An 11,917-nucleotide genomic window follows, 5' to 3' on the forward strand; every position below is an offset into this window, starting at 1 on the left:
AGACATAAAAAAGTAAGACCAATGTTACAAGTAACACTTTATTTTAACGACAAACACATAACATAAATATGAAGAACAATAAAACAAACACAAACACTTTATTAATATTACAAGTCGGAAGCCAACAAAAAAAAAAAACACACACACACGCAAACCACACCTACAAGCAGAATGAAAAAAAAAGCATAGCGAAAAAAAAAAACACACAGGTTCAACAACATTACACAACCTCCAAAGTGTCGAGGTGACCTAACGTATATTGTTTTCCACAATGAAATCTCGCATAGATGCCCTTACAATGTCCATGTTACGGTCATCACGTTGGACCCTACTGCCATGGTTGCCGTTAGGTGCTGTAGTTTCTACTCCTCGATCTGAAGGCAAGAAATTTGGTCGCCTATCATAGAAACCAAAAGGAATGTCAGGAAAGTTGTTCCTTCTTATAAAATTATGAATCGCCATCGTTGCGGACACAAGAGCTACTTGTGTTGTCATTGTGAAGCCAACAGGCATGTCACAAATCAGAGGCCAACGAGCTTTCCAAACGCCATATGTCCTTTCAATGGTGCACCGAAGAGAGGAGTGTATTTTGTTAAACCTTTCAAAGTTCGTCCTTGGTGCACCTCCGTCACGCCATTCAGGAGGGTGATATCTACAACCTTTGTATGGTGCTAGATAACCACGAGTGTTTGGGTACCCGGCATCTACCAAATAAAATTGATCTGTAGTGATTGTCCAATACGTTAGTTGTAAAATTTTAGTACAATTAGGGTGTAATATAAGTAAAGGAGAAATCGCAAGACTAACCTCCTTGTGGTGTTGGAAAATTTAATGCAGGATTCCTTATACAATCATAAAAAATTCTTGTGTCGTGCGCACTTCCTTCCCATCCCGATAACACGAACGTGAAGCACATATCAAAGTCACATGCGGCCATAATGTTTTGTGTTGGATATCCTTTCCGACCAATCCATTTCTGTATAGGGTCGCCCGTAGGTGGGTGGGCTTTTATGTGAGTGCCATCAATAGCCCCAATGCAGTCCTACATATAGAAAATTGAATGGTTAAAAGCCCCAAAGCTACGAATTGGCTGGATACTCATAAAACGAATAAATCAATTACAAAAAATACCTTGAAATGTGGATAATATCTTGGATTGTTAGCTATTTTGCTATGCACTCCTTGTTGAGGCCATGGTCCAACCCAATCGATAGCCATGGCATTAAGGGCGTTTAGCACATTATGAAACTGCCTTGATATAGTCTCCCCCGAATGTTGAAAACGTTCTTGGGCATTTCTATTATTAGCTCGTTGGCCCATTATCCAGAGAAAGATAGCTACTTGCTCAGCAACCGAGATTCGCTCGGATACTTGCAACCCATAATTATGCTCAAGTTGGTAAACAAGTGAAAAGAAATTCATCTTACTCATACGAAATGATTGATACATACGCTTTGGGTTTCCCTCTTCTAGCTCGGTGACCCAAGCTTGACCAGTTAAGGCGGAGGTACGGCACGGTTCCTTGCACATGTACGTATCATGGTGGATGTTACATATCCCAACAGTAGCTCGTCTCATTCTTGCATTTGCCCGACGAGGCGTAGGATGACTCGACCCTTCCCCGGTATCGTACGGATCTCCATCGTATGGATCTCCATCATATGGATCTCCGCCATACGGATCGTTGTTGTCCCAATTTTCTTCATCGTAAAGATCATGATTGTAATCATCCGGATTTGTATAATTTGCCATACAGATTTGTAGGGGTAAACATGCACATTGGTAGAATATGGGCGGTTTTGTTGCAAATGGAGCTTTGTTTCATGTTTTAAAAAACACAGCCAAGTGTATGGGTATTTATACACATTCTTTGTTATTGTTTTGTAAAGCAAACCCCCCTAGCCAAGTTGCCTACAGATTTTCAAAAGTATTGGCACTATTCAAATTTTGTTGGGAACTAAAAATCAGTATTCACATTTGGAGCTATTTCATGCATTATTGGACTTTTTTTCCATAAATGTAACTTGTCCTTCATGCATTATTGTCCTCCCCCATTTGCCAAACAAATACACAGCCAAAGTGTCAGGAAAGTTGGGAATTCATAATCTGCAAGGACCCGTGAAGTGCATTATTGCCCGCTTGAAAGCAAGAAATCTTTGAATTATTGGGCTCCATCTGACTGCTGAAAGCTTTGAATTATTGCCCACAACCTTTCACTTTGCATTTAGAGATTGCCATAGTTATATAGAGATGGGAATTTATGGAAGGAAAAGAGAAAAAGGGAAACATAGTAGTAGTTGTTTTTTTCGTCCCTTTTCTTGTCCCCAACACCGAAGATCCAAACACAGCCTAGCTGATGAAAAAATCACATGAAAATTAGCCTATCACAATCTCCTACAAAGAAATCAAGCCAATTCAAAGTCGAGCCCAGAAAATAGTGAGCTACGGGCACAATTACCAAATATTCAACCTTTGGTTCACCGCTGGATTCGAACCTACAGCAACAGACTGTCTTTTACAAGGTATAGGCTCAAACCAACCAAAGAATCCAAACGGCTGTCATTAATAGCATATGGACTTTTAGTTGATACGCCCAGTAGAATAGGCACATAAATCTCTCCAAATACTAATTGCTTATCCACACCAAAAAAACAAACAGGCAAATGTGTCTAAAAAGTAAAAGTTAAGTGTATCGTTATACTTTCGCTCTCTCTATAACTCGTGGGGCGTCAGAAAAGGGAAGAGAAAATAATTAAGAACAAAATATGTGGAAAAAAAAATGAAGCAAATTATTTTTGTTTACTGTTTTTAGTGTTCCATTTTGCCATTTACACTTCACTTCTATCTCAGATCAAACAAGACGAGGGAAAGACTTTTAAACTTTCCATCCTCCCTCCTTTTTCTATTCTGTTCCCCTGTTCCAAACAAACCCTTTGCTTGATTAGAAAAAGAAGAGACTAATGAATAAACGTCCATTTCAACTAAAAGAGTAAACATATATAGTCTAAGGAAACTTCACTTCAGAGAGAGAGAGGAAATGGTTGCTGCAATTTAATGATCAATGCGGCAATACGAGTCGTTTTTGAAGAGAATAAAAAGAATTAACACAGGCAATGACAATACACAAGTTATAACAAAATGCCTAAACAGACGAAAAAGCCATCGTTTTTGTTCGTATGGCATACCAAACTTCGAATCAATTCGACTTCCAGTGCAGTAGCTTATCTGAGCCACAAATCATTCAACTTTTGTCAAGCTTGCAAACACCCTCAAACTCATGGCAACATTTTTTCTATTTTGCGTTGAACCTAAAAAATTAACCATTTAACTCCAAAACCAAACATCAATAACTCCAAATGGTACCATTAACTCCAAATACTACCATTAGTTCAGTAGTCCACCAGACACAAGGATCATCAGTCTAAAAGTACTACAATCACAGTCATACAAACACAGTCATACAAGTCTAATAAAGTCTCAACGAAAACCACACAAATAAAAAACACGCAAGTCTAGTAAACACCGCTTGAAAGAGGGCAAGACATGAACTGAGGTCGCCAGCCAGAAACTTACCGATTGTTGAACCAATTGCCACCACCCATTTTCTGCAACTCAGCTGCTTCCATCCTTTGCAATTCTTGGGTTATGAAGTGGTACCTCCTAATTTCGTCTGGGCAAGTCATGAAAAGCGTTCGGGTCCGTGCATCTCTGAAAAGGTTATGGGCTTTTGCCCACAACGTTGGATCTGTGTCAAACTCAGGAAGTAGCAATAGCTTCTCACCGCATTCTTTTATCGTTGGAATGTCAGAGGCAGCACGGTGTACGGAGGAGGGAGAACTTGCGCTGTCAGTTGAGTCGCATATTTGTTGCATGCAAGCTTCAAGTCTTGAGCCCATGGTACCCTTTTTGCCTTTGCCTTTCTTCGTAGCCGATCCATCAACACGCCTCTTCTTGGAGACATCTTCCAGTGGGTGCACCAATTCTTGAACCTCATCATCATTATCCAACAATGCATCAATGTCATCCACCTCCAAATTTATAGTACACTCTTTCGGGGCAGCTGGAATTGAGCCTGAACTAGGTGTGTGCATATGCTCACCAGTAGCTGTGTTGCTACCAAAAAGGATGCGCATTTCCTCCTCAAGTGGCAAAGGCTTTTCCTTGAACTTGATACAATCAGGATGGCGCTGCAAATAAACATATCATTTAGGGAAATGATTTAAAAATAACCTCTGTATTTTGGCGAAAGAAAAACAAATTCAGAAGGCACAATACAGTGCTTGAAAGAAATTGGGAGGAAGGAATACCATCAGCTTGAGATCCCACCACTCCTCTGATGCTGTAATAGCACCCGTGTCTGGATCCCTACCTAGTCCGGTTTCACCTAAAACTAAGTGTTGCCATAGCTGCCACTCCTTTTTCAAAACACCCCATTGGTTCTTCAGTTGGCTTCTGTCATAATCCTTTCCCCTTCGTTCATTAAACTTCTTCAGAACATTGGCCCACCCAATCTTGGTAAGTTGGGTTCCTTCTTTGTATCCAGCACCTCCCAACTCTTCCACACATGCTTGGATGAAGCACTCTTTGGACTGTGCATCCCAAACTGCTTTCGTAGCTGCAGTTGCCACTTTTTTTCCTCGCGAAGATGTTGTTTGAGTGGAAGACATGTCTACAGTAGTGGAAAAACATAATTATACGTTATGATTAAAAGGAAAGTACAACTGTCCACCAATCGAAACGTCCAACCAAATGATTCCTTCAATGACCACCAATGACAAAAAGAAGTTCAATTGGAAGCTACCTATGTGAATATTACATATCTGTACGAGCGTATTACTTCTTTCATCTACTATTTCATCATAGTATTGCAGGTACACAACATTCATATACTATCATCGCAAATAATTGCCTTAACACAATTCCAGGTAACGAAAATGGTATTCAGGTTCAACACATAGGTCATAAGTACGACTAAACAAGCCAACATTTATACTCCGAATTAAAGTAACTACAATAAGTTTCTGCTACATCTTGCCAATTCCCAATACAACATAATAATGACAAAAAGTTGGGAAATTACAAAATAACATGGGCATCATTACTTGGCTAACACATAACCATACTAGAATCTGAATTTAATAACATCTCCCATCTTCATTTGAACACGATGACCCCCATTGCGATAACGAGGCATATGGCCAAAAACTTTGTCAACATCTTTGAATACTCCAATTGTTGTCGAATCATCATAACCTCTTTCTCAAGTGCTACAACTTCATCAATGACCTTGGTAGCACAGACATTGGAAGCACAGACATTGGTATATTCAGTCGATCCCCAACCGCCAATTTGACTACTACTTGTCCATTCCACAGGGAGGCACCAGTCAAAGAACCCACACCGAGCTGCCCTCTCCTTACGACATATAAAATACAATTCTCCTTTCGACTTCTCACTCTTTTCAACAACCTTAATTTCAGCCCTTATCCCACAATAACAATTTCTTGGCTTATACAGAAGTTTGGGGGTGTTGGTAACCCCTTTCTTGGTCTCACTCTCCGCTCGATAATAACTACTGCTCGATGACATTTGCCTTTAACAAACAGGTATATTACTACAGATTAGTGCAAAATAATTACTATAGATTTTCTTTTTTAAGAACTGAACGCAGGGTATAATTTTTTTCAACAAAATCTACAAACATTAACCAGTACCGTAAACCCTAAATGTTGATGAAGAACTAAAACAGTAGGATATTCTTTAATCTTCTTCTTCCCCTAAAGAATTAACTGGGGATGCTTTGGTAACTAATAACTGTAATTTACTTTGCTGTTGAGACTGGAACTCAGATATAAAATTTGCTCCTCCAACAGTTAGAATCAACTGCAGGCATTGAGAGTGGGTTTGGAAGGATTCGTCGTAGTGGACATAACCCAACCTCAAAGCTCATTCTTGTTTGTATTTTTTTTCTTGTTCGGCCTGTTTAATTGGGGGTTTAAGATTAGATATTGCTGACGGATATTAGCTACTATTATCAAGGTTAACGGATATACCATGCAATATCTAAAATAAAAGGGGAATTATGAACATCCTAATACAAGCAAAGATCTGTTTGGGCTATTGCCTAATCAAAGAATAATTCCTTGTAAAAACAAATTATACTAGTTGCATTCTACTCTTGACGGAAAACTGAACAGTTGCATTTAAAAAAACCAGGAATTAATGTTTGGAACTAATGAAATCACGAAACAGTAGTACAAAAGAAGTTTTGACAAAGAGAACTGCTGCTGATGCCCAGGTCACTTATCTTGTTCAATCACAAGAGGGTGATCTACTTTTGGTGGAAAGGTTTTGGCTAAAACTTGATTGTGAAACCTGGAAAACTTGGAGATTCATGGTTTTTAAGTTGCTACACTCCACTGGGGAGACAGGCACTACATGGGTACCAATTAAGAGCTTAGGCAGTGAAGCCTTATTTCTGGGCGACAATCATTCTGTTTGTGTTTCAACATTAGAGTTTCCCGAGTGCCTACCCAACTGCATATACTACACGGCACAATATCACATCGATGTTCCACCATACGTTTGTCAGGGGATCGATGAGGACTCGGGCATGGAGGGATTATAAAACCCAATACTCAAAATCGGAACAGGAGAGAATGATACTCTGTGATTATAAAACCGGAACAAGGATTATAAAACCCTTGTCAAATTGGAACAGGGATTATAAAACCCAATACTCTTGTAAAATCGGAACAGGAGAGAGAGAGGACCCAATACTCTGTAAAATCGGAAAAAAATAAAACCCTTGTCAAATCTCTCTCTCACTTGCTCTAATCTAACAGATCTTTATAACAACCTACACACATAAACCCTAACATCAAGCCGAAAAACAATCCTTAGCCGAAGAACAAGATGAATACCTGAAGATTGGGTACAAAAAGTTAACGAAAGGTGTGTGTAGATCTGCTCCGGCTGCCTAACCGTGTACGACAACGATCGTTCTTCTCGTTTCTCCTCTCTGGTCTTCTTTCTCTGGTCTCTCTCTCTCTCTTCTCTCTCTTCTCTGGGTGACCTACGGTTGTGTGGTGAGCAGATGAGATGGGAGTGGATAAGGAGGGGCAAATTTGGTAAAATGAGGGAGTATTATGGGTATATTCGTAATAGACACTCAAAATCCGAAAATGAGAATCCAAAAAACTCCTCAAACCCAGATTTTGGTTTTTGGCTCCTAAACCCAAAATCCAAAAACCTATTCTCTCAAAATCTATTCTCAACTTCAGTTGCCAAACACTCAAAATCTGAAAATGAGAATCCAAAAATCCAAAAATTTGCTTGCCAAACACCCCCTTAGTCGTGAACTCTAGAGTAATTTATTGTTATGGAGGAACTAGTCCGGAGCATCACGTAACAGTGCTCTCAGACAATATTTCACAAAGACAAACTTAGTTAAAACAAGCAGCAAGGTTTAGGAAATCAAACCACCCGGTGACTTTGCCAATTTAACCATTTCTTTTTAACAACTCCAAGCTAAGACGTAGACAATCTAACCTGAAGCACTCAACATTAAAAGTCAAGCATAATCATGGTTTAAGCTCGGAAATGACTTAATCTCATTTAGAAGGTATTTAACTCAAATGCCGGGAGCATTAAAAGCTCCAAGCACCGTGTGCAAAATGAAGATTAAAACTCCGAGTAAAACACGGTCAAAGAATGTATTAGCCCCCCTTTGATTTGTCTGAAAATTAGAGTTTAAGCCTATGAAAATCACAAACAAAAGATTTTCCAAGCAAAACAACAAACAGACTAGTAACTGAACCTCTGTTAGTGCTGAATCATCCTTTTGACCTTCAGTGGTTCGGTCGTCTACTAGACCCCAGAAATTGCTACCTGAATTTGTTTCATGGAACCCTTTCCCCAAACGCGCGTTCCAAACACGTGCATCACAATCCTAACGGATTTGTTTGCTACTGGACTGGAGTATCATATTTAGCAGATTTTTTTTTATATAAAAAGTTCACCCGTTGCATGTCATCTGTTAATTCCAAATAATGAGAGTGTCAAGTTTGGAACAAACATTGTGCAGCTTCATTCAAGCCATTTTCTTTAAATTGAAAAATGAGATGACTTAATTCAATGGTCTAGATTTGAGGTTGTCCCGAAATGACACCGAATCAATGAGCGACCTTGCTATTTTTTTTGGTTTAATTTCTTAATTTTTTAGCAATCCAAAAAAATATTTAAAAATGTTAGTTTTAGCACCAATGGATGGACTAACTCTAAAAATTTAGTTTCGTAATTTTTTTGGTAATAACTTAATTTCAAATTAATTAAAAAAAACATACAGAACTTCAATTATATAGTTTGGGTGCATAATGATTGTCTTATCTAGTAGTATATATCAATAGGAAGAACCGAGTTTACTTCGATTTGCTTGTGAAAATCGCGCTCTTAAAATTTTACTATAGTAGTACCGTTAGAAACAAAATAATTGATTTTATGAATCATAAGAACTTATTTCTATAGATTAGTGGATATATAAGAAAAAAGTGTCATTGTCTTTCTTAAATTTAAAAAATGAATGGCAAAATAAATAGATAGAAAAATTAAATAACAAAGAAATTTTACAAATCTAAATTCATCGGGAACTAGATAAATCGAAGAATACTTCAGAAATGCATATATGGAGACAAACACATTATGGGTTTACCAAAAAATGCCAACTTTTGAGAGTAATTATTTTTTCAATGCATTTCCAAAGGTATTATTGTAATGTTTGTAATCTAGATTTACTTTAAAAACTTTACTTCTTCTTATGCTTAAATAACATGTTTTATATTATTTTACCGAGGATCATTTCTATTGAGAGTGATAACCACGCATTATAATCGGAACTGTTCATCCTACGATCTGTTCAAAATGGTTGCAATAATAATCGAGGTTAGTTGCTTTTTACAACAAAATTAACCGCTTTTAAAACAAACCCTGTAATTTGAGAGAGAGAGAGAGAAAAAAAAAAAAGAAAAAAAAAAACCTCCTCCTCCCTTCTCCAGCAAGTCCAACATAAATACGCAAATCTATCTATATATATATATATATATATATATATCTCTCTCTCTCTATAATTTCGTAAAGATAGAAGTACTCGTTCTTCACCAGTACAGAAACAGCAACCGTCGACGACGGACGGATCTGGTCAACCCCGTTTGACCGACCTCCCCTAATAAATATAACGACAACTCAAGGGCTATTATGGTAAATAAATACACCCACCCTGGGTTATTTATTTTATATTTCCGCTCTGTCCTTGTTCATGTCGTTGTTCTGTTTTTATATATATTTCGATCCCCTCTCCTCTCATTTCCTCTCTGCTCTTTTTATATATAAGGTCTCAGCTTCCTTTACCCCTCTTTATCTCTAGACTAGAAACACTAGAGAGAATCGAAACCATACATATTTACTATAAACCTGTATACATAACTAATACTCCTGGTATATAGGAAGTGAGAGGGATATATATATATATATGAGAACGAGGGCCAGGATTTGTTCTCTAAAACTGGACATGTATTCGGAAAGCGCTGTAAATCAAAGAGAAAGAGATTCCGCCGGAGAACTCAAAATTTGCCGGAAACGCCGGAGGGTTTCGCCGGAGACTGCCGGAAAATGTGATTTATTCGACGCCTTGCCTGATGATCTAGTCCTCTTTATCCTCTCCAAACTCAGCTCCTCCGCCACCTGTCCACCGGATTTTACCACCGTTTTGATAACGTATGTGTTCTCTTATTGGAATTAGTTTTTTTTCCATTTGCAGTCTCGTTCTTTCTGGGTTATCTATTCCCCCCGCCCCCCGGAAAGATTCGAGTTTTCCGCAAATAACCTCTGTGTAATGGCCTCATTTTTTTTTAATTCTTTTACTAAATTTCTGGTAATTTGTGTTTGTTGAAGAACAAAAGAAGGGTCTCTTTTATATATATATGTATATAAAAGGTTCATTTTTGGAGTGAGTAAAATTTTAGTAATTATTATTATTGGTGTTCTATAATCTGATGGTGTGGATTTGTTTGAAAACAGATGCAAGAGATTAAATTGGTTGGGACTTCATTCCATGGTCCTATCAAAAGCTTCAACTAAAATGCTCGCCGTTTCAGCCAAAAACTGGTCCGAGTCGGCTCACCGATTCCTCAAACAGTGTGCCGATTCCGGCAACGTTGAAGCCAGCTACACTCTCGGCATGGTCAGTACATACATCCATAAATATGTATGCAAATACAAATATATATATATATATATATATATATATATATATATATATGTTTTTACTATTTATTTATGAGTATTTAATTTCTACCATTTCAAGTTGCCAACATTCCATTTTTTATAACTCGCCATTAATTACGGGATTAATTTAACCGCTCCCATTACTCGCAACTGCAGATTCGTTTCTACTGTTTGCAGAACCGGGGGAGCGGAGCCTCGCTAATGGCCAAGGCGGCGATTAATTCGCACTCGCCGGCGCTCTACTCCCTGGCGGTGATTCAGTTCAACGGCAGCGGCGGCTCGAAGAACGACAAGGACCTCCGAGCCGGCGTGGCCCTTTGCGCCCGAGCCGCCTACCTCGGCCACATCGACGCCCTCCGCGAGCTTGGCCACTGCCTCCAGGACGGCTACGGCGTCCGCCAGAACATCGCCGAGGGCCGCCGGTTCCTCGTCCAAGCCAACGCCCGCGAACTCGCCACTGCCCTCACCGCCCGCTCGTGGCTCGCGTGGAACCCACTCGCCAGCCACCGCCACGTCTCCGGCTCCTCCGCCGCCGCAACGTCTCCGGCTGCTGCTGCCTGTCCGTTGCTCAGCGACTTCGGCTGCAACGTGCCGGCGCCGGAGGCGCACCCGGCCAGCCAGTTCATGACGGAGTGGTTCGCGGCTCGGGGCGGCGAGCCGGGTCCAGGTCTCCGGCTGTGCTCGCACGTGGGGTGCGGGAGGCCCGAGACGAGGAAGCACGAGTTCCGTCGGTGCTCCGTTTGCGGCGCCGTTAACTACTGCTCGCGCGCGTGTCAGGCGCTGGACTGGAAGATGCGCCACAAGGCGGAGTGCGCGCCCATGGAGAGGTGGGTTGAGGAAAACGGTAACGGTAATCCTAACGGGGAAATGGAGGTTAATGATGAGTATGAAGGAAATGCCATGGTGGTGGAGAGTTAGCGGTAACGGCGATGGATGGACAAAACGGGGACTGTGACTGTGACTGTGACGGTAACAGCACTTGAGTCTTTTTCTTTTTTGAAGAATGATAATGGTGAGAGAGGAAAATTCCCAACCATTTTTGGTTGGAAATTATAACTGGTAGGAGTACAACTTTCCTTTTTCCTTTTTAAATTTTTTTTTTCTCTTGGGCCTGTTGGCTGTATAGTGAAAGGAGTAATTAGGAACCTTTAAGAGGGCCTTTCTTTTTTCTTTGTAAAATTAGAGAAAGAGAATTAATTAGCTGCGTTAATTATCAGAAAATTAAAGACTTTTATTTCTTGAATCAGAATATTTAACTCCATTTCTATAACTTCCTTTTTGCTTATGGTTTCCTTTTTTCCGGATACAATGAGGGTGAGTTTCTACTATTTTTATTTTTATTTTTTTTGTCTTCAGACTAATGGCAATAGTCGAGATTTTTTGTAAAATGATATTTTAGTTGATGTATATAGGAGAATGATCTGGCTAAAAATTTGTGAAAAAACGGATTTTAGTCCACTTATTATTCCATTTAGTTTCAGGAAAACTCAGTCCCCTAGGATAGTGTTTGGTGATGAATAGAAAAAACAGTAACAAAATTAGGTAAGGGGATGGGGATGAGTAAGCTAGCTAGCAAGCAAATTAAAGGGGCAAAATGTGGCTTAGCTTTAGGGCAAAGGGTGAAGGGAAGGTATCA

At 39.6% G+C, this 11,917-nt stretch overlaps 3 protein-coding genes across 3 annotated transcripts; 1 reads left to right on the plus strand and 2 right to left on the minus strand.

The window, feature by feature from the left end:
• Window positions 1–210: 210 nt before the first annotated feature.
• Window positions 211–1,752, minus strand: LOC131309519 (uncharacterized). The gene is made up of 3 exons (XM_058336137.1): window positions 1,132–1,752; window positions 808–1,042; window positions 211–704 (listed from the first exon to the last, which is right to left on the minus strand). Exons 1-3 carry the CDS (start codon window positions 1,750–1,752, stop codon window positions 250–252), a joined length of 1,311 nt encoding a protein of 436 aa, XP_058192120.1. The 3' UTR covers window positions 211–249.
• A 1,632-nt stretch (window positions 1,753–3,384) lies between these two features.
• LOC131309520 (uncharacterized) lies at window positions 3,385–4,667 on the minus strand. Its single transcript, XM_058336138.1, has 3 exons — window positions 4,308–4,667; window positions 3,574–4,187; window positions 3,385–3,430 (listed from the first exon to the last, which is right to left on the minus strand). The coding sequence occupies exons 1-3, from the start codon at window positions 4,665–4,667 to the stop codon at window positions 3,385–3,387; spliced, it is 1,020 nt and encodes a 339-aa protein (XP_058192121.1).
• A 4,716-nt stretch (window positions 4,668–9,383) lies between these two features.
• LOC131310050 (F-box protein At1g67340-like) lies at window positions 9,384–11,540 on the plus strand. The gene is made up of 3 exons (XM_058336846.1): window positions 9,384–9,771; window positions 10,075–10,237; window positions 10,438–11,540. The coding sequence occupies exons 1-3, from the start codon at window positions 9,527–9,529 to the stop codon at window positions 11,197–11,199; spliced, it is 1,170 nt and encodes a 389-aa protein (XP_058192829.1). The 5' UTR covers window positions 9,384–9,526; the 3' UTR covers window positions 11,200–11,540.
• Window positions 11,541–11,917: the final 377 nt, after the last annotated feature.

This window comes from Rhododendron vialii, chromosome 12a (assembly GCF_030253575.1).
Source record: "Rhododendron vialii isolate Sample 1 chromosome 12a, ASM3025357v1".
NCBI lineage: Eukaryota > Viridiplantae > Streptophyta > Magnoliopsida > Ericales > Ericaceae > Rhododendron > Rhododendron vialii.